The following is a 25,276-nucleotide window of genomic DNA, read 5'->3' on the forward strand; positions in this document are numbered from 1 at the left end:
CTGCCTTCATCAGGACAATTTTAATGGCCAAAATGGTGCGTAATAAATATGTCTGTAGTATTTCTGGTCATAGTTAGGCTATGTTCACACAACGTCAAAAAAAGAGCAAAGGCGTCTGCTTTTTCTATTTAAAAAGACGTCCCTTATTGCCGCGATTTAATTGACTTCAATGCAATGACGGACGCCAAATGCACACAGTGTATAAAATAATGGACGTTTTCTGTGCGGACGTCATATTAATGATAATGTAAATTATTTTCAGGCATCTGGTGCGTGCACACTACGGAACCCGCTGCGGATTCTGCTGCTCGCTCAGGCCCGGGCGCATTTCTGCCTGTCTCTAGACTCTATTGTATAGGTGGATTCCGCCGTCCAACGAAAGAATTGACAAGTCAATTGTTTTGGCAGACAGCGTAATCTGCCAGTACATAGAATGGAGTCTATGGCACGGGCAGAGGTGCGTGCGGGGGCGGAATTCCGGCATTTTATCCGCCCGGATTCCATAGTGTGCACGCACCCATCTGTTTTGAACATTGGACGTTATTTTTTTTTTGTTCATGCAGTTTTTGTTTTTTTACCGTCCTTTCACCGTTTTTACTAGCCCAGTTAGGGTCCATTTACGCGTAAAGATTATCTGACAAAGATTTGAAGCCAAAGCCAGGAATGGATTTGAAGAGAGGAGAAGGCTTTCCTTTATGACCTGATCCCTGTTTATAGTCTGTTTCTGGCTTTGGCTTCAAATCTTTGGCAGATAATCTGTCTGTGTAAATGGACCCTAAGTAACCCAAACTAGAATAATGTACCAACAGACGTCATTGGACAGGCGGCCAGACAGCTATATGATGGACATAATTTTGAATAGAGCGTTGTGTGAACATAGCCGTTTTAATTACTAGAGATCGGAAATGTTAGCGCTCTATTGATTTTGATATATGATTTTTCCAGTTAACATTTCTGTCTCCAGTAATAACCATAAAACTAATAGATACGGTATTAATGCAGATACAAGAACATGTATAGCGAAAAGGTCATCTGTGTTATCCTACTGGTTACCCTGCTGCTCGGAGCATTGCTCTGTAGAGTGCGGAGCATGACTAAGGCAGCAGATGGGCTACTATGCTAATGTAGCGTGCAAAGAGCTGAAGATCCAGATTTTTTAAATGTTTGTAGAACGTATCTAATTCTGGCCTGTCAAATAAATTAGAAATTAGTCAAAACACATTTAGAAAACTGCAGACATAGAAAGATACATGGAACGTAGCCTGATTTAAAGGGGTTATCCAGTGCTACAAAAACATGGCCACTTTTTCCCCTCTCTTGTCTCCAGATTGGGTGGGGTTTAAAACTCAGTTCCATTGAAGTAAATGGAGTTTAATTGCAAACCCCACCTGAACTGGAGACAAGAGTGGGGCAAAAGTGGCCATGTTTTTGTAGAGCTGGATAACCCCTTTAAGACCATTGTGGGCTTTTAAGGATGATCAGGCACTAGCCAGGCCCCTCTTCTATACAATGTTTACCTTGTTTTTTTTTTTTTTTTCTGGACAGTTCGAGATTTGATAACACTTATGCGGTGAAGTGATGTTAAGACTCTTGACATATTGCACTTTATATATGTTAACATAGATTGTGGAATTGGAAGGTTCGGGGAGGGGGGAGGGAGGGTGGGGGTTGGAGGGTATGCCCTCCGGGGAGTTTTTGTTTGTACGGGGAGAAAACTTGTTTTGTACAAGAAAAAGTTTTTCAATAAAAATGATGTTGATCCAAAAAAAAAGGATGATCAGGCAGGTCAGTTGACTAATATTTGCGTTATTATCACTTCGTATTTATTTATTTATATTTAAAGGGGTTATCCAGCACTACAAAACACAGCCACTTTCTTCCAGAGACAGCACCACTCTTGTCTCCAGTTTGGGTGGGGTTCTGCAACTCTGTTTAATTAAGATGAATGGAGCCTAAAGGGGAACTCTCAGCAGGTTAGACGAATCTAACCTTCTCATGGTCCCCTATAGTGCATGGGGCACAGAAGAGGAAGTCTCCTTCCTCCTCAGCTAATCATTGTCTTTCAACATATTGAAAAATCATTGTTTGCCGACTGCGCATTGCTATATGTAATAAGCATGTGTGGATGACGGCTGCTAAATGTGTAAGGAAAATAAAAAACATTTTCACACACCTCTCCACACTCCACGTGTTCTTCTCACTTCTGCCCACAGCCGCCGGTGGAACCTTTGAGCCGGTCTCTAAAGTGACACTGGCCGTGGCGCAGTCCCGTCCTGGTCATTGACTGGCTGAGAAGCCTGTCACTTCAGAGGCCGTCACTGAAGTTCCAGCTGTCACCGGACAGAAGCAAGGAGAACACTGGGGAGCGTGGACAGGTGTGTATGAAGTTTATTATTTTACTCAAAGCAAGGGCTGCACGGACATCACTAACAATTTATATACGGCCCTTTATGCATGAGTATTGAGCCGTGTAACAGGCTCAGTAAGCGAGCAGATCGGCAATTGATTATCCGGAATATCTGGCCACGCGGCTGTGCCAGTACAGTACTGCCAACATTTATCCTGATTTATAATGCTGGGATGGCCGTGAATCCATTCTCAGACCATACTCACAATTTATGAAACTAAGGCTGGGTTCAGACTATGTTTTTGCAATCCCTTTTTTTTGCATCCGTTTTTCACAAAAAAAAAAAAAACGGGTGAAAAAAGCGGATTGCAAGAATGTAGTGTGAAACCAGCCTAACCGATTTCAGGGGCATCAGCCAACCACCCCATGTTGGTGGGTTCAGTCAACTTTTTTCTAGTGTGTAAGGAGGACTTTAGAACATGAGTGTGTGTCCACACATTTGTTCTTGTTTTTAGTAATCCTAGAGGGGGAAGGGGCTAGGACAACACCTGGTTAGTTGTAGAAAATGCTGTTAGTTGTGCACTGGAGCCGCCTAGTTATATGGAGCGTGGCTGTTTACACCTAAGGTGAGGATATATGTGCTCCATGGCGTGAATTTACACACTAGCCTTGAACTATTTTATGCCTTGCCATGGCTCCCAGCATTTACTCCACTTTCTCAGAGAGAACATTTGTATTTCTCAGCTACCTAGCCATGCATTGCAAACTGGGCAACTCTGTGGTTGACAGCAGAATGCCCACAATGCTATTGAGCATGAATGGCGGCACATAATTGGGCATTGGCCTCTATGGCACATTCGTTGCTTAATTAAGCCAAGGTAATCACACATTATACCCATGTTAGAATGAAGTTTTAACTACTGATATTACCCCCATTGGCTGACTAGTAATGGGGATTATGATATCCTGGACTGATAGCAGAAAGGGAGCAGTAAGTTATTTTATATTCTGTGCATTGCTATACGAGCAGAATTCTCAAATACATCATTAGGTTTAATAAGGGGAGGCGGGCACGCTGGTGCCAAGTGATTACCAGTTAATTGAAGCCCTGGCAGGAGAACAACTTGGAAGAAAACTTCATTTTAGTGCCAGTGGGAATACGCGGTCTGTTTGGGATTCCTTAAAGGAAATGTGAAATAAATGCGCTCCCAACCTTTTACACAAAGTTCTTGTTGGGTGTGATTTCCCCCACCTTTTCCTCGCTTTAATATTGTGTCACAAAGTTGTAAAATAAGCTCCCAATAGCCTCTCAGTAGGTTAACACGTGTCACTTAGACAGCTCTTTAGGACTATGGTGCACACGGCCGTATAACTACTCTAGTACCATGGACGTTGCATATTTCACTGATCTTGTAATGTAGCACAATAGGACGAGCTGCACCCTTTACGTTTTACGGCTGTGTTCACACGACCTTCAAAAAACAGAAAAGGCATCCGATTTTACTCTTTAAAAAGACGCCCATTTTTGCAGCAACTTAATTGACTTTAATGCAGTGCATTGAAGTCAATGGAATGACAGACGTCCAATGCGCACAATGTGTAAAATAACGGATGTTGTCTGCGTGGATGTCAAAAGAATGATCATGTTAATTCTTTACGGAACTCTGTTGCAATCACCGGACGTTACTTTTTCTGTTTACACACATTTTTTTTCACCGTCCTTTTACCGTTTTTACTATTAAATTCAATGGACTTTTCTATTAAAGACACAACCAAAGGCCAATTAGTCCACCTAAAGGTCCTATTACACAAAACAATTATCGGACGTATCGTACAATAGAACGATGACGGCTAATCGTTGTCTTTCAACACGTGATAGCAGCGATATGCTGCCGGCGCTGTGTGTAATAGGAGTGGTGGCAGCAGACTGCCCCTATCTTCTATGGGCTGCCCGGACGATCTAGTGATCACCCGGGCAGCCCCCTGCAGCTCTCCAGCACTTACCCGCTTACTGTCGATGCGTTTAATAGTGCTGGCAGCGAGCGGGGAAAGAGGCGCTCGTTTGCTCCTCTGAATCGCTCGGTGTAATAGGGGCTTTGACTAGAATAATGTACCAGCAGCTGTCACTGTACTGACAGGCGGCCAAACAGCGAAATGATAGATGCCATTTTTTCTTTTAAAAAACGGTAAGAAATAAACATTGTGTGAACATAGCCTATAGTTCAATAAGTGATATTTATTTTTATCTATTATAAATACATCAACTTTGATCAATATTGTATCGGTCATTTTATACTTTTACCCCAATGACGATCATGTTTGGAATTGTTCAGCTGGTAGCAATTATTGCTTTTGTTATCCACTTTTCTGGCCATTGCGAATGGTGAGAAGCCAGGAGCGTGCTGAGAGCTGTCACCCACTAACAGCTGGCCGGCCGCATGGAGCTTTGTCCCACTAGAAAGAAATATTCTGTGTGACAAATGTAGCTTCTTGTTTCTCCTTATTGCAGGATAATATAACCCCTGCAAAGACGACAAGTTTTATTGCTTCCCCTTCTGGTCCATTATTAGAAGGAAATGTAGTCTCCTGCTGACCTAATATATAATCTACATGCTATAAATAGAAGAATTTAATGTGAAATATTCTTTCAGGATTTAATGCTGGATTGGAGGTATAAGAAATTGATGATATTTCTTTTATTATTAAATATTCAGCCCTCTGAAAGAAACCTACTTCTCCATCATTGCAACAGCAGTTCTGGAAGTAGTTCTAAATAGAAAAAATAGTAACTTTACACCTTAAAGGGGTTGTTCACCATTTCTTTCATACTAACTGGTGCCAGAGAATTGTAATTTATTTATTTTAAAAAATCTGAAGTCTTCCATTGCTTTTTAGCTGCTGTGTGTTCTGCAGGAAGTGGTGTATTCTTTCCAGTCTGACACAGTGCTCTCTACTGACACCTCTGTCCATGTCAGGAACTGTCCAGGGTTGTAGCAAATCCTCATTAAAAAACCTCTCCTGCTCTCCAAACTGGAAGAAAATACTACATGCAGGACATACAACAGCTGATAAGTACTGGTAGACTTGAGATTTTTTAACAGAAGTAAATAATAAGTCTCTGATACTTGCTAGGATCAGTTGATTTGATGAGCGAACCTCGAGCACACTCAAGGTCGCCCAAACCGGGACGTTTCGGCATTTGATTGCTGGTAGCTGAAGAAGTTAAATATAACCCTAAGGCTGCCTTGAAAACGTGGATACAGCCTATGGCTATGTTCACACGACGTTTAAAATGAGAAAAAGGCGTGCACTTTTTCTATTTAAAAAGACGTCAATTTTTGCCGCAATTTAATTAATTGACTTCAATGCAATGCATTTTACCTGACCTAGAATAATGTACCAACAGCTGTTATTGCACTGATGAGCGGCCGAACAGCAAAGTAACGGACATAATTTTTTTTCTCTCTAAAAACAAAGAGGAAAAAACGTAGTAGGAACATAACCTATGGCTGTATCCATGTCCTCCAGGACTTCCTAGGGCTGCATCCAGCAGCTTCAGCCACCAGTATTCAAATGCTGCATGCTCAGGTTTATCCCTAACCGTCTATTATCTAACTAGTCTTGGATAATCTTATGTTTTTCCACCTTTTCAAGCAATTTTCTTGGACTTTGATACTGATGAGCCCTCATTAAGCTGGCCATACACTAGGGACCCGAATGTTCCCGATCAAGGGGCTGGAATGTGGCCGATCATTCATTTTTGAATTCCCAGAAAACTCCTTTAAAAAGGTAGAAAAGTATTAGATTTTTAATTGATTACTTTTAAACAAATAATTTATATTGGGATTCTTTCATAGCTATTAATCAATCTGTTTCTCATAAACCGATGGCAACCTGGCGTTCTACCAGGGAGGAAAAGAAATGTTACAGAACTTTTGCTGTTGCTCCAAATGCTGTGTACTAACAGGGTGGAAGTCCTCTTTAGGGTGGTAGTACACAGGCCGATGGGGGCCCGATAATACCTGTAAACGAGCGTCGATCTGCTAGATCGGCGCTCGTTTACTGGGCCTATTACACGGCCAGATAATTGTTTAACAAGGGCAGCAAGGACATTGTTACCAATGTCCTTGCAGCCCTTGCCTAAACTATGTACTTTACCTATCCACGCTCCAGGGCTGCTCCTGCGGTCCGCTTCTCCCTGGGTCCTGCATGCTCTGGCTTCAGAGTGGCCTGTCAGCTGACAGGCCGCTCAGCCAGTCACAGGCCACTCTGAAGCTGGAGCGCGCGGGACCCGGGGAGAAGCGGACCGCAGGAGCAGCCCTGGAGCGTGGATAGGTAATGTATATCGTCAGTCGCCGGGCGCACACCGCTATTACACGTAGTGGTGTGCAGTTGGTGCCCGACAAATATAGGTTCTAACCTATATCAACGATCAGCCGATGATTGTTGTCATCGACTGATCGTTATATTTATTACACTGAGCGATAATCGGCCAATTCAGCCGATTATCGTTCCGTGTAATAGTACCCTTACACTCCACTGTGGTCTATTGGCTATGTAACTAAGTAATGGCCACTAAATGATTCTTGCCTTTAGAAGCCGGGGCCTCTACGCCACTTACTGGCCAAATTATTACGATACTGCATGTGAGAAGGCTCTCTCATTATTCTGTTCTGTATTCCACAAGGAAAAGCTGTTTTGGCTCCAGCCACTTGGTTACATGGTGAGTAGTGTGACATTTTAAAATGTGTGGGTTTATTTTGCCCCCTTTATCCTTTATCGTTTCCTTCCTGCCAGTGACTGAACATAGCCTGCAGCAACTAAGCAGGCAATGCTGCTTGGCTGCTTCACGACAGCCTCTTTCTAAACTCACTTTGGCTACTCATACAGAACATGAAGATTTAGTAAAGGTCTTAAGAGATTAGCCGGGGGCTTGCTCTTGGAGACAAGTTATTCGGCATAAGTTCCAAGATCACTGAATATATAATATCACATCACCTAGCTGCAGAAGTGTTTGCTACGTTTCCTCCCGTTTTGAGGGACTGTGTCGATTACTTTAGCAGATGGGAGCCTTTGGAAATGACTAATCGAGGCGCGGAATTCTTGTGAAGAGGTGTACATTAAAAATAATGCAGGATTAGAGTTTTTGATGTAGATGCATAAATAATATAATAAATCTCTATGCAGGTGCATAAATGGAGGACAATGTAAATGTATCAGTAAGTTTTAGGTTGGTGCCATTGTAGATACTTTGGACAAATGAATGTGGCTTGCAACTCCTACACGCTCAGGTCAGTCCGGACCCTGATAACCAGTGGCTTGATGCAGCCCTAGAGAGTCCTGGAAAACCTAGACATAGCCTATGGCTATATTCCCACTGCGTAATATCGTCAGTAGGCGACCATCTCATGAAATAGACGACCGCCAATAATGATCATGATCTATGTTACAAGATTCCCTAATATTATTACGCATTGGGAACATAGCCCATGGCTGTATTTATGTTGTACAGGCAGCTTTAGGGCTGCAGCCTCCGGTAATCAAATGCCGCACACCCGGAACCCATGCGTGCTCGAGGTTCTCTCATTTCTATTGCTAACACCTCTATTTTTCATCGAGTCTTTAATCAATGAAAGAAGAATCCATATGGCTCTGTGAATGGATGCCCGCTGTTAGGGTTCAGTATTCCAAAAAACAACCATGGAAAACTAATGGGATAGAGGAAATTCAATACCTTTGAGTTGGTATGTGCTTTAAAAAGTAAAAAAATATATATTATATACTATATAAAAAAAAAAGCTGAATAAACTAGGGGAAAATACTAGTGCCAATAGTCTCAATGTCTGGTCAGTGAACCATTGGTTATAGAGGCTTCTGTAAGTTGTTGAAGTAAGATAAAATTAAGACCCTCCCCATCAAAGACTAACTACTAGGCCAGATTCACAGGAGTTTATTTACCCCGTATTATGGCCATAAGTCCCAACCCTGTAACACATCGGCATGTGCTTATGTAAATCTGGCCTAAATCTTTGAGCTCACCTGACCAGTTTTGTCAGAATGGGGACACAATGGAAAGGCTGTATACATTGAGGCTGGTTTGCCATTTAGGAGTTTCATAGAGCAGGGCGACAACCCAAGTGGGAACTATATTGATGCCATTGGAGTCGGGAAGTAATTTTCTCCCTGTGATGGGTCAGTTGTCATCTGCCTCATAGGGGTTTTTTCCTTTCTCTGGATCAACACAGTAGGGTTTCCCTAGTTTGAACCTGATGGACTCTTGTCGTCTTTGAACCTTATTCACTATGTTAATATGTAATGGCTCTGAATATCTAATATTGTATAGTTAGAACGCCGGCTGAACACCATTCATAAGTCGGACAGAACAGCAATACTGAGGAGTAAGCCATTCCTATGATATACTCTATTTTGGAATGAGAGTCATAAAAAATACATTTATACTCCAGCTGCCAAACATTAACTAACTTCAGTGCGGGCCGCATCAAAGATTACAGGCTCATTGCTCAGGCAAGACAGAAACGATCTATGTCAACTGCAACCAGGCAAAATGTCTGCTTACCCGAGTGTGAATCATTTGGTCAAGTGGGGTTAGAGACACAGCCGCGGAGTTTCTAAAATTAAGGGAGCACTTAGCCACGCTAAAGACATTTTCTTTGCTTTTCGCTTGGTTTTCATTCGGGAAGCCTGGATTTCACGTCCATCCACTTAACAAGGGGCGTGCCGACTTTTTGCTGAGGTTCCTGTAAGCCTAGCGTTCCTCACTATTTACAGAAAACATATCCCAGAAGGGAGGTTATCCAGCTTCCCAGAGTTAACCTTCATTTGGAAACATAAGCAAGCATGGATATAAACACGATTATGCCTGTGGGAAAATGGTTTTCTGGTAAAATACAGTGTGATTTGTTTCAGATGCTCGAATTAGATTCCAGTAAATATAGAATATGGGAGCAAACATCAGCTTTCCTTTTACTTACATCCAGGCACAGTATGAAAAAAGATACAAACAATCCATTTAAATGGTCATTTTTTACTAAATTGGTCCGTTCTAGCACTATTCTACATTTGATCATGTTGTGATGGCGGCTGTAGCTGCTAAGGTGCTAGTGCAGGGCTCATACCTGTGCGTGCCATCTGTTCTCCCCATATACAGTAACTGGTGACTATCAAAACTTACACACCAGCTACTGAAATATTTTCATATTATTGCTAGTAGTTCTATCAAGTGGCGGTCCACTTACTGCAGAGGTAGCCATTTTGGAATGGACAACTCCTGTCAGCAGAATCCCTGCAAATTTTTATTGGTGTGTTCATGTGATATAATATGGACTAGCAAAGTTCATCCCATCCACTGGTTAGCAGTGCCGCTCAAAGGAGGTTTCAAGCATCCTGAGAGGTGTTGCTAACAAGTGGGTGGGATGAACTTTGCTGGGTTTCTGTAGCCCAGACAAATACCACCTGGGCTTTAAAGGCTAATTTGGATATTTGGAAAAAGGCTGCAGCAAACTGCAAGTGTGAACAAGTGTGAGTGGAGTGCTGGCTATTCGTTTACTTTTTCTGTCACTGACTGGCTCAGCAGGGCATCTGTCAGCTGGGTCATGACGTAGCCAGAGGGGGGGGGGTCCAATCGCAGGCGCCAGGATAGGTGGGTATAATCTCATTTTTATGTCCCCCCCCGACACAATAATTTTTGTTGCCTTAAAGGGGTGTTCCAGTTTTCAAAAATCCATCCTTCTGTCTTGGCCAGAATGCTCAGTGGGTTAGAAAGAATATGTCTCACTATGGAGGACCTGTCCTGCATTAGGGTATGTTCCCACATAGTAAAACAGGCGGGCTCCCGTCTGCGCCAGTGTGTCAATGGGATGCCTTGCGCGCCTCCACTCTCCGCCGCTCTCTGCTCAAAATACTGGCATGTCAATTCTTATGTAGGAGAGCGGAGGCGCACAAGGCTTCCCATTGACACACTGGGGCAGGCAGGATTCCAAGCGGAGTCGGCGGTGGGGGCTCCGTCGTTGAATTTTGTCTGTTACTCAGTGTGAGTGGGCCCTTAAACAGACAATCCACTTATTTTACTGTATGCCATGTGATGCTTTATTTTCCAAGTGATGGCGCTGTAGTGAAATTAAACAAATGTTTTCATATTTAGTCACAGATTACAGCTGATGGTAGGGGGCACTCTGTGATCGGATTATCAAGTGACCTCTCTATGAAATAGGGATTGTTTTAAAGCAGAGAACCCCTTTAAGTCCTACCAGTTATTTCTCCCACTAAAGTTTCTCTTCTTTCGAGGAATGATTGTGAGTCCATGACTGCCCTTAACATTGCCGGCAGTATTGTCAGCTCAGTGTCTGCTGCTTTCGGATTCAGTTTGTCATTGTCGGATAGCGTCATGCGTATTAGCAGACCCCTTCTCTTCTTCCCAAATATTGTCTCTCTTGTGTGTATATTATTTTGTTCTCGCTGGGAAGTGTTCACTATTGGCTGGGCCAGAGGCTTTTTCTCCCACAGTGAGATTACCCATCCGTGTGTTGTGACCTACCTTCCCTGCATGAGCGATTCTGTGACCTACCAACCATGCCAGCGCTGGGAAATTTACAAAGCTGGGAAGAAGAAGAAGAAAAACAATCCATTTTTCCTGTCTCTCATGGTATGGTACTATATTTATACTGGCTGGCAGTGCCACGACTTTCCCCAGACATATTGCTCCTTTCATGAAAAGGGCATTGTGCTTTAACATCTGAATCAGGCTTAACTGTTTCATATTCATTGACTTGTTTGGGCCCGGTTTCAGTCAGTCAAACTTGTTAAAATGATGTACAAAGAAGACTGAGAGTAGTAATATACAAGGAATGATCTCTTAAAAGAGGTTATCAACGACTAAAAAAAGCACAGCTACTTTCTTACAAAAATAGCGCCACCCCCTGTCCTCAGGTGGTGTGTAGTATTACAATTGAATCCATTCTCCTCAATGATCTGCAAAACTGCACCCAAACTGAGGACAAGAGTGGTGCTGTTTTTTGGAAGAAAACAGCTATATTTTTCTAAGCCTCGATAACCGCTTTAAAGATGTTACACAGATTTATGGATAGTTATGTAAGGGCCCTTTTACACAGGCCGATAGACGTTCCTCACTTATCCAAAGGCCTCTGTAAAAGAACCAGCAATAAGCCAGGGAAGGAACAAACAGCGCTCATCGGTTGATATTTTGTGCAGCCATAAAAATTATGGTTTTTGGCCGAATATGTCTCTGCTGTATATATAGAGTATGTGTGCGTAATAACAATTCATTGAAATGGCTGTAAACATGAGGGTATGTGCACACTACGGAATCCCAGCTTATCACCCGCTGCGGATTCCGCAGCTCCAGACACTGGTGGCCATGCGCATCTCTGCTGGTCCCATAGGCTTTATTGTATGGTTTGGCAGATTGTGCTTTCTGCCCAGACAATGAACCCGCTCATTCTTTGGGCGAATGGCAGAATTTGGCAAACCATAGAATAAAGCCTATGGAACCAGCGAAGATGCGTGCGTCCACCAGAAGGTGCAAGCTGCGAAATCCTTGGCGGGTGATACGAATTCCGTAGTGTGCACATACCCTCATACAGAGCTGACAGACTTCCTCCCTTTTTTATTTTTTTTAAATCAACTGGTTTCATAAAGTTATTTTTAATTTACTTCTATTTCAAAATCTCCAGTCTTATCTTATCTTCCATACTTATCATCTGCTGTATGTCCAGCAGGAAGTGGTGTATTCTTTCCAGCCTGACACAGTGCTCTCTGCTGCCACCTTTGTCCGACACAGGAACTGTCCAGAGCACAAGCGGTTTTCTATGGCAATTTGCTGCCGCTCTGGGCAGTTCCTGTCTTGGACAGAGGTGGCAGCAGAGAGCACTGTGTCAAGCGGGAAAAAATACACCACTTCATGCTGGACATACAGGAGCTGATAAGTATGGGAAGACTTGAGATTTTTAAATAGAAGTAAATTACAAATCTATATAACTTTTTGAAGCCAGTTGATTTGAAAGAACATTTTTTTTCCGCTGGATAACGCCTTTAAATATGACACTAGAGATGAGCAAACCTCGAGGTCTCCCTAGGGCTGCATCCAACTTCTTCTGGTACATCCACACAGTAATCCAATGCCGAGTGTTTGGGTTAAAACGTACCGAGTGTGCTTGAGGTTTGCTCATCTCTATATCACACGTAGACATGGTTATTTTTAGACTTATAGGTGTGTTTGCCATCTGTGTCGCTTTGGTCCACAATGGAGCCGTTTTTACAGCGTATAGACCTCAAGTGCACTTTAGGTGTTTGTATACTTTATATTGTAATCCACTTTAAAGGAGGGTGATTTATCGTAGGGTTTCTTGCCCGTCATCTTTGTTACATTAGCATGTGTACTTCTTTCTTAGTCCAGGATTTGCTTTATTAGTCGAGTATGCGTTCGCCGGTAGGTCCTGCATTGCTTAATATGTAAAGTATTCTGCCAGTGGCAGGTCAGCTTCCTGCCGCATTCATGGGAACTGGTGAGTTTCATTCAGCTGTGGATTAATTACAGAGAAAGCCGAGCTTATCCTACTTTCCACATCTCCATTACCAGATCTTGCCCCCGAACAGGTTAGAGATGCTGGAGTGAAAGGAGCTTATCCCCAGCCGCCTTTCATTTCGCTTGGGCAGCAATCTGAGAAAAGTCCCTCTCTATCTGGAGCTGGGCTCTGGCTGCTAGGAGAAGTTTTGGCGGAGGTGATTGGGTGGAGCTGGCTTTCCTGGCATTGTAACACAGATTTTCCTGTTGTGATCTTATGTCAGCAGGCTCACATTAGCTACCCCAGCTCAGCACAAGGATAGGTTGTGTTCCAGTAGCAGTCCCCCTCAGGACCTCTGACCTGTCAGCCCTGGGTTGCTCGGTGCCCGTCTTGCACAATGCTCCACTTAACAGAAGCATGGCGAGATCCATCGGTGAGTATTCAGCCTGATATGTCAACATCAAGGGCTTTCTCAGATAGCAGATGTTGTGTCATTTAAAGCATGGCCGATCTCATGCTCGGCTATAGTTACACTGCATATTCTCTCATCTGAAGGTTAGCGTCTTCTCAGGTAGTGTTGAATTACAGGAGTGCCTGGCAAATGGGACAGGAGGAAGGAACAGGTGGCAGTGCTAAGACAAGGTTGGCATTGAAGGTAGATAGTAGCGTCTAGGGAATTGTTCTTTATTACTTTTCTTCAATGTAAATTAATAGGTATCACCTTTTTCATGTTTTTACTATATGTCCTGTTTATAGGCTTCTTTGTGTGTTGAATGTTTATTATATAACATAGTCTAATGTTGTAACTTTGTATCTTATGAATGGTGTGCTGAATTTATTGTATAAGGCCTTATTCACACGTCCCGTAATCTATGGATCCGTATTCGAGTTATAATTTATTTATTTATTTATAGAGCGCCCTTAATTCCAAGGCGCTATACAAGAGATAGGGGTAACAAACAGAAACAATACAAGATCAAAAACACATTACATGAAGGTACTGTAAATGGCAGACTGATACATGGAGGAAGAGGACCCTGCCCGCGAGGGTTTACATTCTATAAGGTACAGGGAGAGAGACAGGAGGTAAAGTGCAGCCAGTTAAGTGTGATGCAGAGTTATTGTAGGTTATAGCCTAGTTTGAAGAGATGGGTTTTCAGGTAATCAATTGTGGTTATAATTCTGCATTCTGATATTAATTCTGCTTTCACACTTGACACCTCACAAATGACCAGGTTAGTGCACATTGTTGTCTATTGGGCTATGTACACCATCAGTAGGTTACAAGGACGCAAACCAATGCTGAAAAAAAGTACACATCCTAGTGTGGACCTAGATTTATTTATGGATCCTTTCATAGAAATCAATGGAATCTGTAATTTTTACGGATTGTAACCCAGTTGGCATCCGTATTTTTGTAAACTAAAATACGGATGAGTTATAATTGACATGTTGAAAGTGTATTTTTACAGAAATACGGATGCACCATGCATGCGCCATATATGCCAAATCCTAAATTTTTAGGGAATTGTACGGGTGGATAGTGGGAGAATTCTACGGCCTTGAAAAATGTTGAATGTTTACTTTATAACATATGCTAATGTTATTACATTGTATCTATTTAATTTATTTAATTCTTTCTGTAATCCCATACTTTCTGTCTTCATTTTAATTGATTGATTTAATAGCTGTTATGTTTTTCCACCTCTAGAGTTTTATAATAGTGCCCCCCCATTGTTGAAAACCAGACTTTTAGTTATTTAGATACCACATATAATAACAGTGTGAATGCAAATTGGGATATCTGTTTCATTTTACGTTGCCAGATAATTGGATAACTTTGCTCTATATACACCGTCACTGTGGGGTCCAGAACAAAGCAACAGCGCAGTTCACAGGCCAAATAAACTTTAGCAGTCGTAGCTGAGGAAATTGGTTTTGTTTGAATAAAGCCCATTGATATTGCGAGGATTTATTTTTGTGTGACGCAGATTTTGGCCAAAATGGCACCAGCCTTTTCTCCGGGACAGCTGTGTTTACCTCTGCCGTGATAATGGCGGCTCGTATTAAAGCGGTTCAAAGCTGTCAAGGCTCTGCTTATTCTAACATCAGGATGGAAGCCAACTGCCATTGGTTTATACAAGTATCAATGTTTTCTTGTTATTTATTTTCCTTGCCAGTTGTTTATTTTTATTGAACGTTTACGACAATTACTTTTACATTAATTTGGATTTAAAACACAGAAACACCTATGTAATAAAGAGGATCTGCCAATTCTCTGGATTCATGTAAAGTAACCATTGTGAAGCATCTCATTTCTAGTACTCTGCATTGACCCATGACTCTGTTATCCTGCTGAAAATGTTTAAAAAATAAATTGACAACTGGTTGTTAAAGAGACCCTGTCAGTAGGTTTAAGGCCCTATTCCACGGAATGGTTATTGTCCATATTCGGCCGATATCGGCCGCTACGGACGATAAACGTGCCGTGGAATAGAGTGCAACGATCAGCCGACATCGTTCATGTCGGCTGATCGTTGCAGTCGCTTGTTTTTCAACATGTTGAAAAACAAGCGACTGATTCAGCAACAATCTGCTGCCGTCGCTCTGTTGAATAGGAGCATCAGCAGCCGCTGCTATATCCTATGGGCTGCCCGGACGATCAGCGATCACCCGGGCAGCCCCCCCCCCCCCGCAGCTCCCCGACACCCCTCCCGCACTCACCCGCTCGCTGCTGCCGCGTTGAATAGCGGCAGCGAGCGGGGAACGAGGAGCAAACTAGCGCTGAGAGCGCTCGTTTGCTCCTCTAAACGACCCGTGAAATAGGGGCTTTAAGCTGTACTTTCTCAGGGTAGCATAAACCAGTGACACAGAAGCTGAATAGAATGATGGATCACCTATTCTCCTGCATACTAGGAGAATGGCCAAACAAAATGATGCAAGTAATACACCAATCTGCCACTAATTTATGCTGCCCTCATTTAAGGTGACATAAACCTAGTGACAGATTCCCTTTAAGCTGACCATACATTTCTGATAGCTGTTAAGCCAGATTGATCCTCCATACACATGTATGTGTGGTTTGGGTGTGCGTGTTTATGTATTCTGAATGAGGAGAGGGCAGAAGGCCACAGGAGTAGAGATGATCGAACAGCGGGAATTTTCTGATTCGTTCAAACCCGAACCTTCAGCATTTGACTCCCACTACCTTCCTGTTCCGTGGGGAAGGTGGAGACAGCCCGAGTACCGCCTGGAAAACAGGGATACAGCCTATTACCTAGGCTGTATCCCTGTTTTCTAGGCGGTACTCGGGCTGTCTCCACCTTCCCCACGGAACGGTAAGGCAGCGGGAGTCAAATGCTGAAGGTTCGAGTTTGAACGGCCTGTGTAAGAGCACCCTAAAGCTGGTCATACATATGGTGCAGATCCCCAGGTATGTGAGGAGAAGAGAGAGGGGACAATGGTGAATTAGGAAAGTTTATACAGTGCCTCGGGCCAGTTATGAGAGGACACTGAATCGGTGATGGTGATGGAGTGACGCCTATCCCTGCAGTATGATAAGGGCTGGTCCTGCATTTTTGTCATAAATGAAACTTAGGACTTCCGCAGGGGCAAGGTGTACTCATTGGCGCTTCCCTGAATACTCTCTCTCCTGGGGGTCCACAATAGAGGTTGTGAGGGGGCTGCAGCTAGGTGGTTGATGCTAATGGCGGGGGATGTGGTGGACCTTGTAGTTCCCTCAGGGCTCACTCCCTAGCACTGCAGACTGGCTGAAGACATGAAAACTGTGACGCCCTTGGTGTTGGCAAGGTGCAGATGAATAAGCCATATGACGGGGAGACCAGGTTGAGGTGGTGCAATCAGTAACGTTTACTTTCGCAACCAGGTATCTTTCCATTTCTTGCAAAATAGGACTTTGATCGGCAATCAATAAGACCACAACATGCAAAATCAACGTCCAATGGGATAGATCATGCCTGACTAAACGGCATATCACGGTTGTTTTTCATGTCATGTTGGCTTGGTGGATTTATATTAGGTTAACATGGATTGGATGCTGTTTTTTAAGGAGTAAAATATGCACCCAATATAATATGCACCCAATATAACATTCTCAGGCAAATGGGGTTCTCCTATAATATATGCCTAGATCCCTGGCAATGTAATGACTGAAAGAAAAATAAATGTAAGAATAGGAGAAAACTGCAGTTCTCCTTTATCTTTGTTTGCCATTTTTACTGACCCTAAAAGTAGTATTCCTTCCTTCTTCCTCCTGGATGTAGCAGCAGCAGTAAAGGATTTTGAAGATGAATATGTCTATTTTTAGTGCGACCCTCAGCGAGATCGTTGTCTCTTGTTCATAGTTCATAGTGAATATTTTTGTTTCACCATAAAGGAAGGTTTTTTTTTTTCGTCCTTTGTGTGTGTTTGTGTTTTATCCTTTCACGTAATATAGTATTAGATGAAGGAAGTCTGTTTAAATTATTACTACATTTATTATAGTGTTCTCACTGAGAAGAGAGGCTCTGATATTCAGATTATATCAAGTGGTAAATTATTTTCTGCAAATGAGGATTAATACTATTCATATATATGTGGTTTGCGTCTGCCGTATAGTATAACTCCTCTCGAGAGGTGTGCAGCTTTCTGACTTCCTTGATGGGGTGCACTCTTGAAGTCATTCAGTCATCTCCTATAAAGATTGCCTACTGTTCCCAATTTTTTGGCCATTTGCGTGATGATGTCATAGTGGTTTATTAGCATCCCGGAAAATAAAGCTGCCTATATAGTAAATCGTGTAAAATAGCTGGTTTTGTCAGCAGTGGCCAACGAATGGTCAGTGATCAGCACAGTTTGTCTGACCATATTCTGGCTTATGGTAATCTCATGTATAAGGGCCACTTCGAGCTGGTCATAAAGCCATCCATTTCTGGCAGTGTTCTGGTAATGAGGGCCTATGGCCTTCTATGGCCGATTGTGGTCAGGAAGGTGAAAACAGTCAGGGCACCTGTTGTATGCTATTTCCATAATGAGTTATGAAAGACGGCATAGGGCTGTGAGCAACACCGTTTCCGTGACTCCTGAGTAAGTTGTGTGTATGTGTGCGTGTGTAAGGAGGAGTCTGAGGTTTGTGGTCGGACACTGGCATCATATTTTTGAGGTAAAATCTGATCTCCAGAACATTCTACCATTTACTTCTATGGATGTGTTTTTCCCAAGCCTCTCCTCGTGAGCTCCTACCAAGCCTGGCTGCCACATATGTGATTGTGATGCTTTAAATCTGCTCATTCATGTCTCTATGGCTCTGGCTGAGGCTGGTCCTTCACCTGTGCATTGCTGGGGAGACACGCAGCTCTAATGATGTCACCTGTGTGCAGTGTGGAGATTTTCCCATTCATTTCCATGGGACGCTCCTCCGCCTCCCCTCCTGTACATCTGTCAAGGACGCTCTAACCTTCCTAGGCACCCAATGTATCTGTGGGCCAAATTTGGGGTCAAACGGTTCAGGCATTTGGAAGTCTATAGAGAACAGACAGAAAGACATTAATTTTTATTATATAGATATGGATGGTAATACACCTTTAAGGCCGCTGTCACACAATGCAGTTTTTATTTAAAACCCCACTGCTGTTTTTAAGCTAAAGCCAGAAGTGCATCCAACAGGAATCAAAAGTATATGTGAGCATTCACCCAATCCATGCACGGTCCGTAATAATAAACAATTTGCTATGGAGATTAGAGTTCCCGGCATAATCATTCATAATGATGCTGGTTGATCTGAAACTGTTTATATATTGGCACTTCTGTACTGACACCTCATGTCAGTACAGTAGCTTGAAGGTTAGAACAGTCTGCAAATTTTGCGGTAACCGGATCTAACAATCAGACGATATAGTAAATAACAAGAGCTTGGACCAGGAGTGGTAGAATAATGTAATCTTTCATATAGGTAGCCCAACTTACATAAAGGAAACCCAAACTCCTATAGAATGCATATTGCAGGATAGAATGGAAATGGAAGAGATGGCATGTTGGGTACTCTACATGTACGATGAAGACTCTTAGGTGGCTAACCTTTTGTTCTGTCCTTAAAGTGTCACTGTCGGGGTTTGTTTTTTTTTACAGAAATCAATAGTCCAGGCGATTTTAAGAAACTTTGTAATTGGGGTTTATTAGGCAAATATGCCATTATCTGCATTCAAAAAGACCTTCCCCAGGTCCCCCCCCCATTCACTGCTCATTATCAGGAAATCTCGACTTTTACATCAGTCCAGCCTTGTGTAACTATGGAGAGGGGAGGGGAGATGAGGGAGATTAGTCGGCAGCAGAGAACAAAGGATTACACAGCAGGGACCTGTGTGAAAGCCAGTATTCAGAGGTCAGAGAGGTCAGTGCTGTCAGAGGAGATAGCCCGGTGATGTAGCTGTAAATTAACTCTTTGTTGTCCTGTTTTGGTGCCTCATCTCCCTCCACCCCTCCCCTCTCCATAGAAAACCATGAAGACAGGGGGAAGAGCTTCAAACTGGTTTTTCATGATAAAAATGCATTTTTCGGCTAATAAACCCAATTACAAAGTTTTTTAAAATCACCTCTACTATTGATTTCTGCAAAAACAACAGTGACACTTTAAGAATTACAAAGAAACAGGTATAGTCCCAGGTATGAGCCCCACTCATAAGATTGTACCTCTGTACTGTACAATGAGATGGCCCCTTTAGTATGGGCATTGAAGTGTTAAGGTCTGGGTTTCTCCACACTTTCTTCCAGTTGTTGATTTTGGCAATTGTTCTCTGAGCTTGTTGAAAGATACATGCTATCAAGGAATGCATAATATAGAAAGGAATGTCCCGTATTTCTTCAGAGATGTCTTCCTCCGATGAGTATATATTACTTCCACCTGTGGATTTATAGCAACTATATTTTATATGACAGTATAAAAGTCATCTATTGTATAGATGAATAGTATGGCATATGACCGGAAACTGTTGCATCGCCATACTACATCGCTTTTCCTGGTTGCTCTTTGTAGTGTGATCTGTAGGCTTCAGTACAGTGTGATTGAGTTTCTTCTTTCATAGCCGACATATGACTCTTCTATTCCCGGTTTACCTCCCTGAGCTTTGTTGTTAACTTGTGTCTGGAATAGGCATAGACTATAAACTTTAAAAGTCAGTAAGGTCATGCCATGAGGGAATGGGACTGTTTAGACTATATTCACACACGGAGGAATTTACTATTGTTTGCTGATTCTTTGACCTGCCGATATCATTGTGCAAGGTGGGTATTTTTGTGTCACTATTTTGGTGCATGCTGGATCCAGAAGTAATGTACACCTCATATGTTTTTGTTTTTGTTTTTTTTTTTGTGTGGCTTGCTCCCCAAAAAAATGGCTGGAAAAGTATCGCCAAACAGTGTACATTAGGCTGGGTTCTTAATCCGTCTAACACATAAATGTGTGAGAAAAAAATGTGTGCAGTTGTGTGCAATCCGTTTGGATCAGTTTTTTCATTGGTTTCCTTTATACAAAAAACACTGGATCAAAACGGATGCCCCTCCCCCTTTTTTAGTGTACAAAAAATGTGGTTGACCGTTAAATGTATGTTAAAGTGACTGTACCACCAGGCCCAGGCTGAAGCACTGGAGGCAGGCCGACCCACCCTTAGTGGGAAGAAACTCCAGCCCCTCCATGACGTGACTCTATTCGAATCAATGGAACCCTATCATAAAGGGGCTGGGGTTTCCTCCCACCAAGAGTGGGTCGGCCCGCCTCAGTGCTTCAGCCTGGGCCTAGTGGTACAGTCACTTTAAGGGAAGCCTCACACAGGACGGATAGCAGAGGACATCTTGCAGTACAATACAAATATATATGAAAAATTTATTAAAAAAAGTAAAAATTTTCACTTTATTTTTGCACGAAAGGACCGCCTACATGACAACTTGGTGCAGAATGAGCTAAGGTTTACATGAATAAATTACTAGTTATCACATATGTTAAGTTTTTACAGTTTATACAAAGATAAGGGGTCATCACGGTGTAAAAGAAAAGATTTCATTCTAAATTTTTTAACGTTGTTTAATTGTTAATAACGTTGAAGTTACATTAAGGCTAAATGGGAACATGTTTGTATATGTGAAAATTTGAGAGGTGTTACATTATGCTGGGCTGTGACTAGTTTACTGTGGATAAAAGAATCCTAATAATATATGAAGGGTTCCGGGTGAATTGTGGGGAAGCCATTGAGCAGTGGTTTGTTTCCCAAGCTGCTTCTAATGAGCGTAAACCTTTAATGACCCGTAGTTTTTATTTTTATGTTTTTGTTTTGTGTTCTTTGCGACTCATTGAACACACAGAAAAACAGTTGATAAACTTCACAGCGTACAGTGTTGCAGCTGTGCTGTCTGTATTTGTCCAAGCACGGAAACAACAAAGCCAATGTATGTGGCTCTGGGAGAAGGTACATCTCGCCGAGTGTGAAGCATCATTTTCACTTCTGCTTCACCGACTTGTCGACCCAACGCAGCCATGAGCCCATGACAAGAGCAGAGGCAGGGAGAGCTGCGGAGTGCCACTCGACAAAGCCGTCCCTCGCTCCCAAACTGGAAGCATAGCAGAAAATACGGTTCCCGTTATTTCACATTATACTTAGGAGACAGCTCTTCACAACAAGTCAGACTTCTAAAGGATTCCTCTTTGATAAAAGATGGAGGTGATCTAGGTTACTGACATACCGCTTTCATTTGGCTTCACTTGGTTTCACCCCCTCATACATCTTTTACCAGTATGCCTGTACTGGTTTTATATGAACGTTACTGGAATCCACTACAATAGTCGCTTTGTGTTTTTCGGGCTGTGATCTTAACTTTTATAATTGTAGTATCACTAAAGTGTAATGTGACAATGGAGTCACTATAGCTACTGGTGCCATTGTTCTTTCCCCAATTAGCTCGGACGAGGCTCAAGTCTATGAACAATGAATAAGCTAATTGCTAGTAGAGTGACTGTTGTGGACATTCTGGATTGTAATTCTATTATTAAGGTTGACAATGGTTGACCCCACTCGCTTAATCAATTTTTTTTAAATTGTTTTTTTTTCAGATAGCTGATCAGCTTCCCTGGATTTCGCTGACGACACAGGAAAGCTTTGCCTGAAGATGGAAACACTGGAGTCTGAACTGACCTGCCCTATCTGTCTAGAGCTGTTTGAAGACCCACTGCTGCTGCCTTGCGCTCACAGCCTCTGTTTCAACTGTGCGCATCGCATCCTGGTCTCCCACTGTGCCAACAACGAATCCGTAGAATCTATTAACGCCTTCCAGTGCCCCACCTGCCGTTATGTCATCACACTCAGTAAGCGCGGCTTAGACGGACTCAAGAGGAACGTGACTTTGCAGAACATCATCGACAGATTCCAGAAGGCATCTGTGAGCGGGCCTAATTCCCCTAGTGAGACCCGCCGAGAGCGAACATACGACACCAACAACAGCAGCATGACTTCCAGCGAGAAAGTACTCTGCCAGTTCTGTGACCAGGACCAGGCACGAGAGGCCATCAAAACATGCGTGACTTGCGAAGTGTCTTATTGCGATGACTGCCTAAAGGCAACTCACCCAAATAAGAAGCCATTCACTGGCCACCGTTTGATTGAACCTATCCCTGACTCACACATCAGAGGGTTAATGTGTCTGGAACACGAGGACGAGAAAGTCAACATGTATTGTGTGACAGATGACCAACTTATATGTGCCTTGTGTAAACTGGTCGGGCGGCATCGGGATCATCAAGTTGCTGCTCTAGCCGACCGATACGACAAGTTAAAGGTAGGACTTTTGTCAATGGAATATCTTGATAATTCTCATTTTTTGCACATGGGTTTAGGAAACGGCAAAGTTATTTGGAGTACTATTAAAATCTATAGTCAAGTCTGTAAATACTTTTTTATGTCTATTATCTAAATGAAGCTTTATCCAACTACCACTATAGATTCTATGTATCTTCATGACCTTGTCATAAGTGAGAACACATCAGAGTGCTTGGCTTCTGGTCTGTTCCTTTAACAGCACAAGTGACAGAATAGCTGAGAACCTGTCCTGTCACTTATATTTCACAGTTTTTGTCATGGCCTTGAATTACTAATACTTTTCCATCCCCCGGCTTGCTATGGTGTATTAGCAGAGAGAGAGCTCCTCATTCAATCCTATACAAACAGGTGGTACCTTGTTATCTCTGCATTAGAGGAGCGTTCCGAGCTCTTTGTGATTGTTTAAATTAACGTCAGATTTTTCTGAGCCGTAATTATGATGGGAAATTACAGTAACACATTTCTGTGTCATAAATAACTGTCTGGAATCTTATTCCCGGGCATTGGGCGCCGTTAATTACTTCCCCCCCTATCAAAGTAGCGTTGATAATTATTTTAATAGCAGATCATCCTTCATTAGACGGGGAACAAAGGCAGCCTGTGCAGTCTTCTGTCTTCCGCGTACAGATGGAAAAATTACCTTTTTTTTTCTCCATCATTTCTAACTTAGAATACCATCGCATGGAAGTGGCTGAGCAATGAGCGAATGGCTGATGTCTCTAATTCTGACAAGTTTGACTTCAGCCTGTATATAGAAGCAGTTTCTGCCATGCGTTCTACATTTAGAGCGTACAGGTGGCGTAAATGTACATGCTCCTGCCGTTTTGTGTGGGCTAGTAAAACCATATGTTGCTCATTTTGCAGGACCCGAATGTCTTCCCAACCTCGATGAATAAATAAACTTGGTAATTTCATAGATAGAATTAGACTGTTATGTCGAGGTAAATGCAGATACCCTAAGGGCTGGGGGAATGAAATCTGTTAGGTTAGTGGTGGTATGCCAGGTCCTTACACAGACACAACTTCTATCGGAACTACATGACACCTGATCCTTAATCATTACATTATACAAACTATTAGAGGTTTTATATAAAAAAAAAAAAATACTAATAATTAGTAATATTAGATCCTGCCATTTAGTGGGATAGTCTGGAGATTTTTGATACAAGTCTGTCCAGGTCACATGACAAAGAGCCTAGAGAAACCTATGAAGATCTTCTCCCAGCTCACAAGTTTCTGACGTATAAAAAGTTTTTTTTTTTTTTTTTTTTTTTTAATGAGTGGTACGCTTTAATTCTGCAAAGGATTAATATAAAAGTGAAATCTTATGTATACGCCATCATATTATGGTCCAAAGCACTGAGAAACTAAGTCTAAAATATGGAGTTTAAAGGGATTAACCGGACAGGAGAGTGTGTTTTTTTTTTTTTTTTTTTGTTTTGTTTTCTTTTTATACAGTATATGCTCGGGGAGGGTGATTAAAAATACATATGTGCTCACCTCTCTGGCTCCTGCATCCCCACTGGTAATATGGCACTCAATCCCAACTGTGTGGCCACTTTAAGATTTAGGGTTGAGATGTTGCAAACCTGCTCCAGTCAATCCGAAGCTGTGGCAGTGTCCAACCTCAGCGATGATTGGCTGAGGATGACTGTGACATTGTGAACCCAACACACAGCGGGGCCAAGCAGTATATTACTGACCATGGGGTGGGGAGCCAGGAAGGTAAGTGTGTTCATCATTATTATGGGATAGCCCAAGCACAGATCTGCAGCACAATCTTGCACTTTCTTTCGGCAGATTTCACTGTGTCTTTCACCTCTTTTCATTATAAGCTCCAGTGAAAATCCACAACCATTGGACACACTGCTGAAAAAAAAAAAAAAAAAAAAATCACTTAGGGCTTATTCCCACGTCCTGTATATTACGGACGCTACAGACAGGGAAGCCCTGTAGTGGAGGTCTGTCACAGTTCTGTTGCAGGGCTTCTCTCTCTCTCTCTAGCTCCTGTCTGTCACAGTTCTGTTGCGGGGCTTCTCTCTCTCTCTAGCTCCTGTCTGTCACAGTTCTGTTTCAGGGCTTCTCTCTCTAGCTCCTGTCTGTCACAGTTCTGTTGCGGGGCTTCTCTCTCTCTCTAGCTCCTGTCTGTCACAGTTCTGTTTCAGGGCTTCTCTCTCTAGCTCCTGTCTGTCACAGTTCTGTTGCAGGGCTTCTCTCTCTAGCTCCTGTCTGTCACAGTTCTGTTGCGGGGCTTCTCTCTCTCTATCTAGCTCCTGTCTGTCACAGTTCTGTTGCAGGGCTTCTCTCTCTAGCTCCTGTCTGTCACAGTTCTGTTGCAGGGCTTCTCTCTCTAGCTCCTGTCTGTCACAGTTCTGTTGCGGGGCTTCTCTCTCTCTATCTAGCTCCTGTCTGTCACAGTTCTGTTGCAGGGCTTCTCTCTCTAGCTCCTGTCTGTCACAGTTCTGTTGCAGGGCTTCTCTCTCTAGCTCCTGTCTGTCACAGTTCTGTTGCAGGGCTTCTCTCTCTAG

The 25,276-nt window shown here is 42.7% G+C and overlaps 1 protein-coding gene across 3 annotated transcripts in view; it reads left to right on the forward strand.

The window, feature by feature from the left end:
• MID1 (midline 1) overlaps positions 1 to 25,276 on the forward strand; it is a 357,475-nt gene that overhangs the window by 223,922 nt on the left and 108,277 nt on the right. For 2 of the 3 annotated variants that reach the window (XM_069945012.1, XM_069945010.1), the window contains exon 2: positions 21,986 to 22,707. In XM_069945012.1, the coding sequence (XP_069801113.1) occupies positions 22,042 to 22,707 (666 nt within the window). In that variant the 5' untranslated portion in view covers positions 21,986 to 22,041. Of the gene's footprint in view, positions 1 to 13,220; positions 13,322 to 21,985; positions 22,708 to 25,276 lie in introns of those variants that run through there. The other variant, XM_069945011.1, reaches the window with a different exon arrangement.

This window comes from Dendropsophus ebraccatus, chromosome 11 (assembly GCF_027789765.1).
Source record: "Dendropsophus ebraccatus isolate aDenEbr1 chromosome 11, aDenEbr1.pat, whole genome shotgun sequence".
Lineage (NCBI taxonomy): Eukaryota > Metazoa > Chordata > Amphibia > Anura > Hylidae > Dendropsophus > Dendropsophus ebraccatus.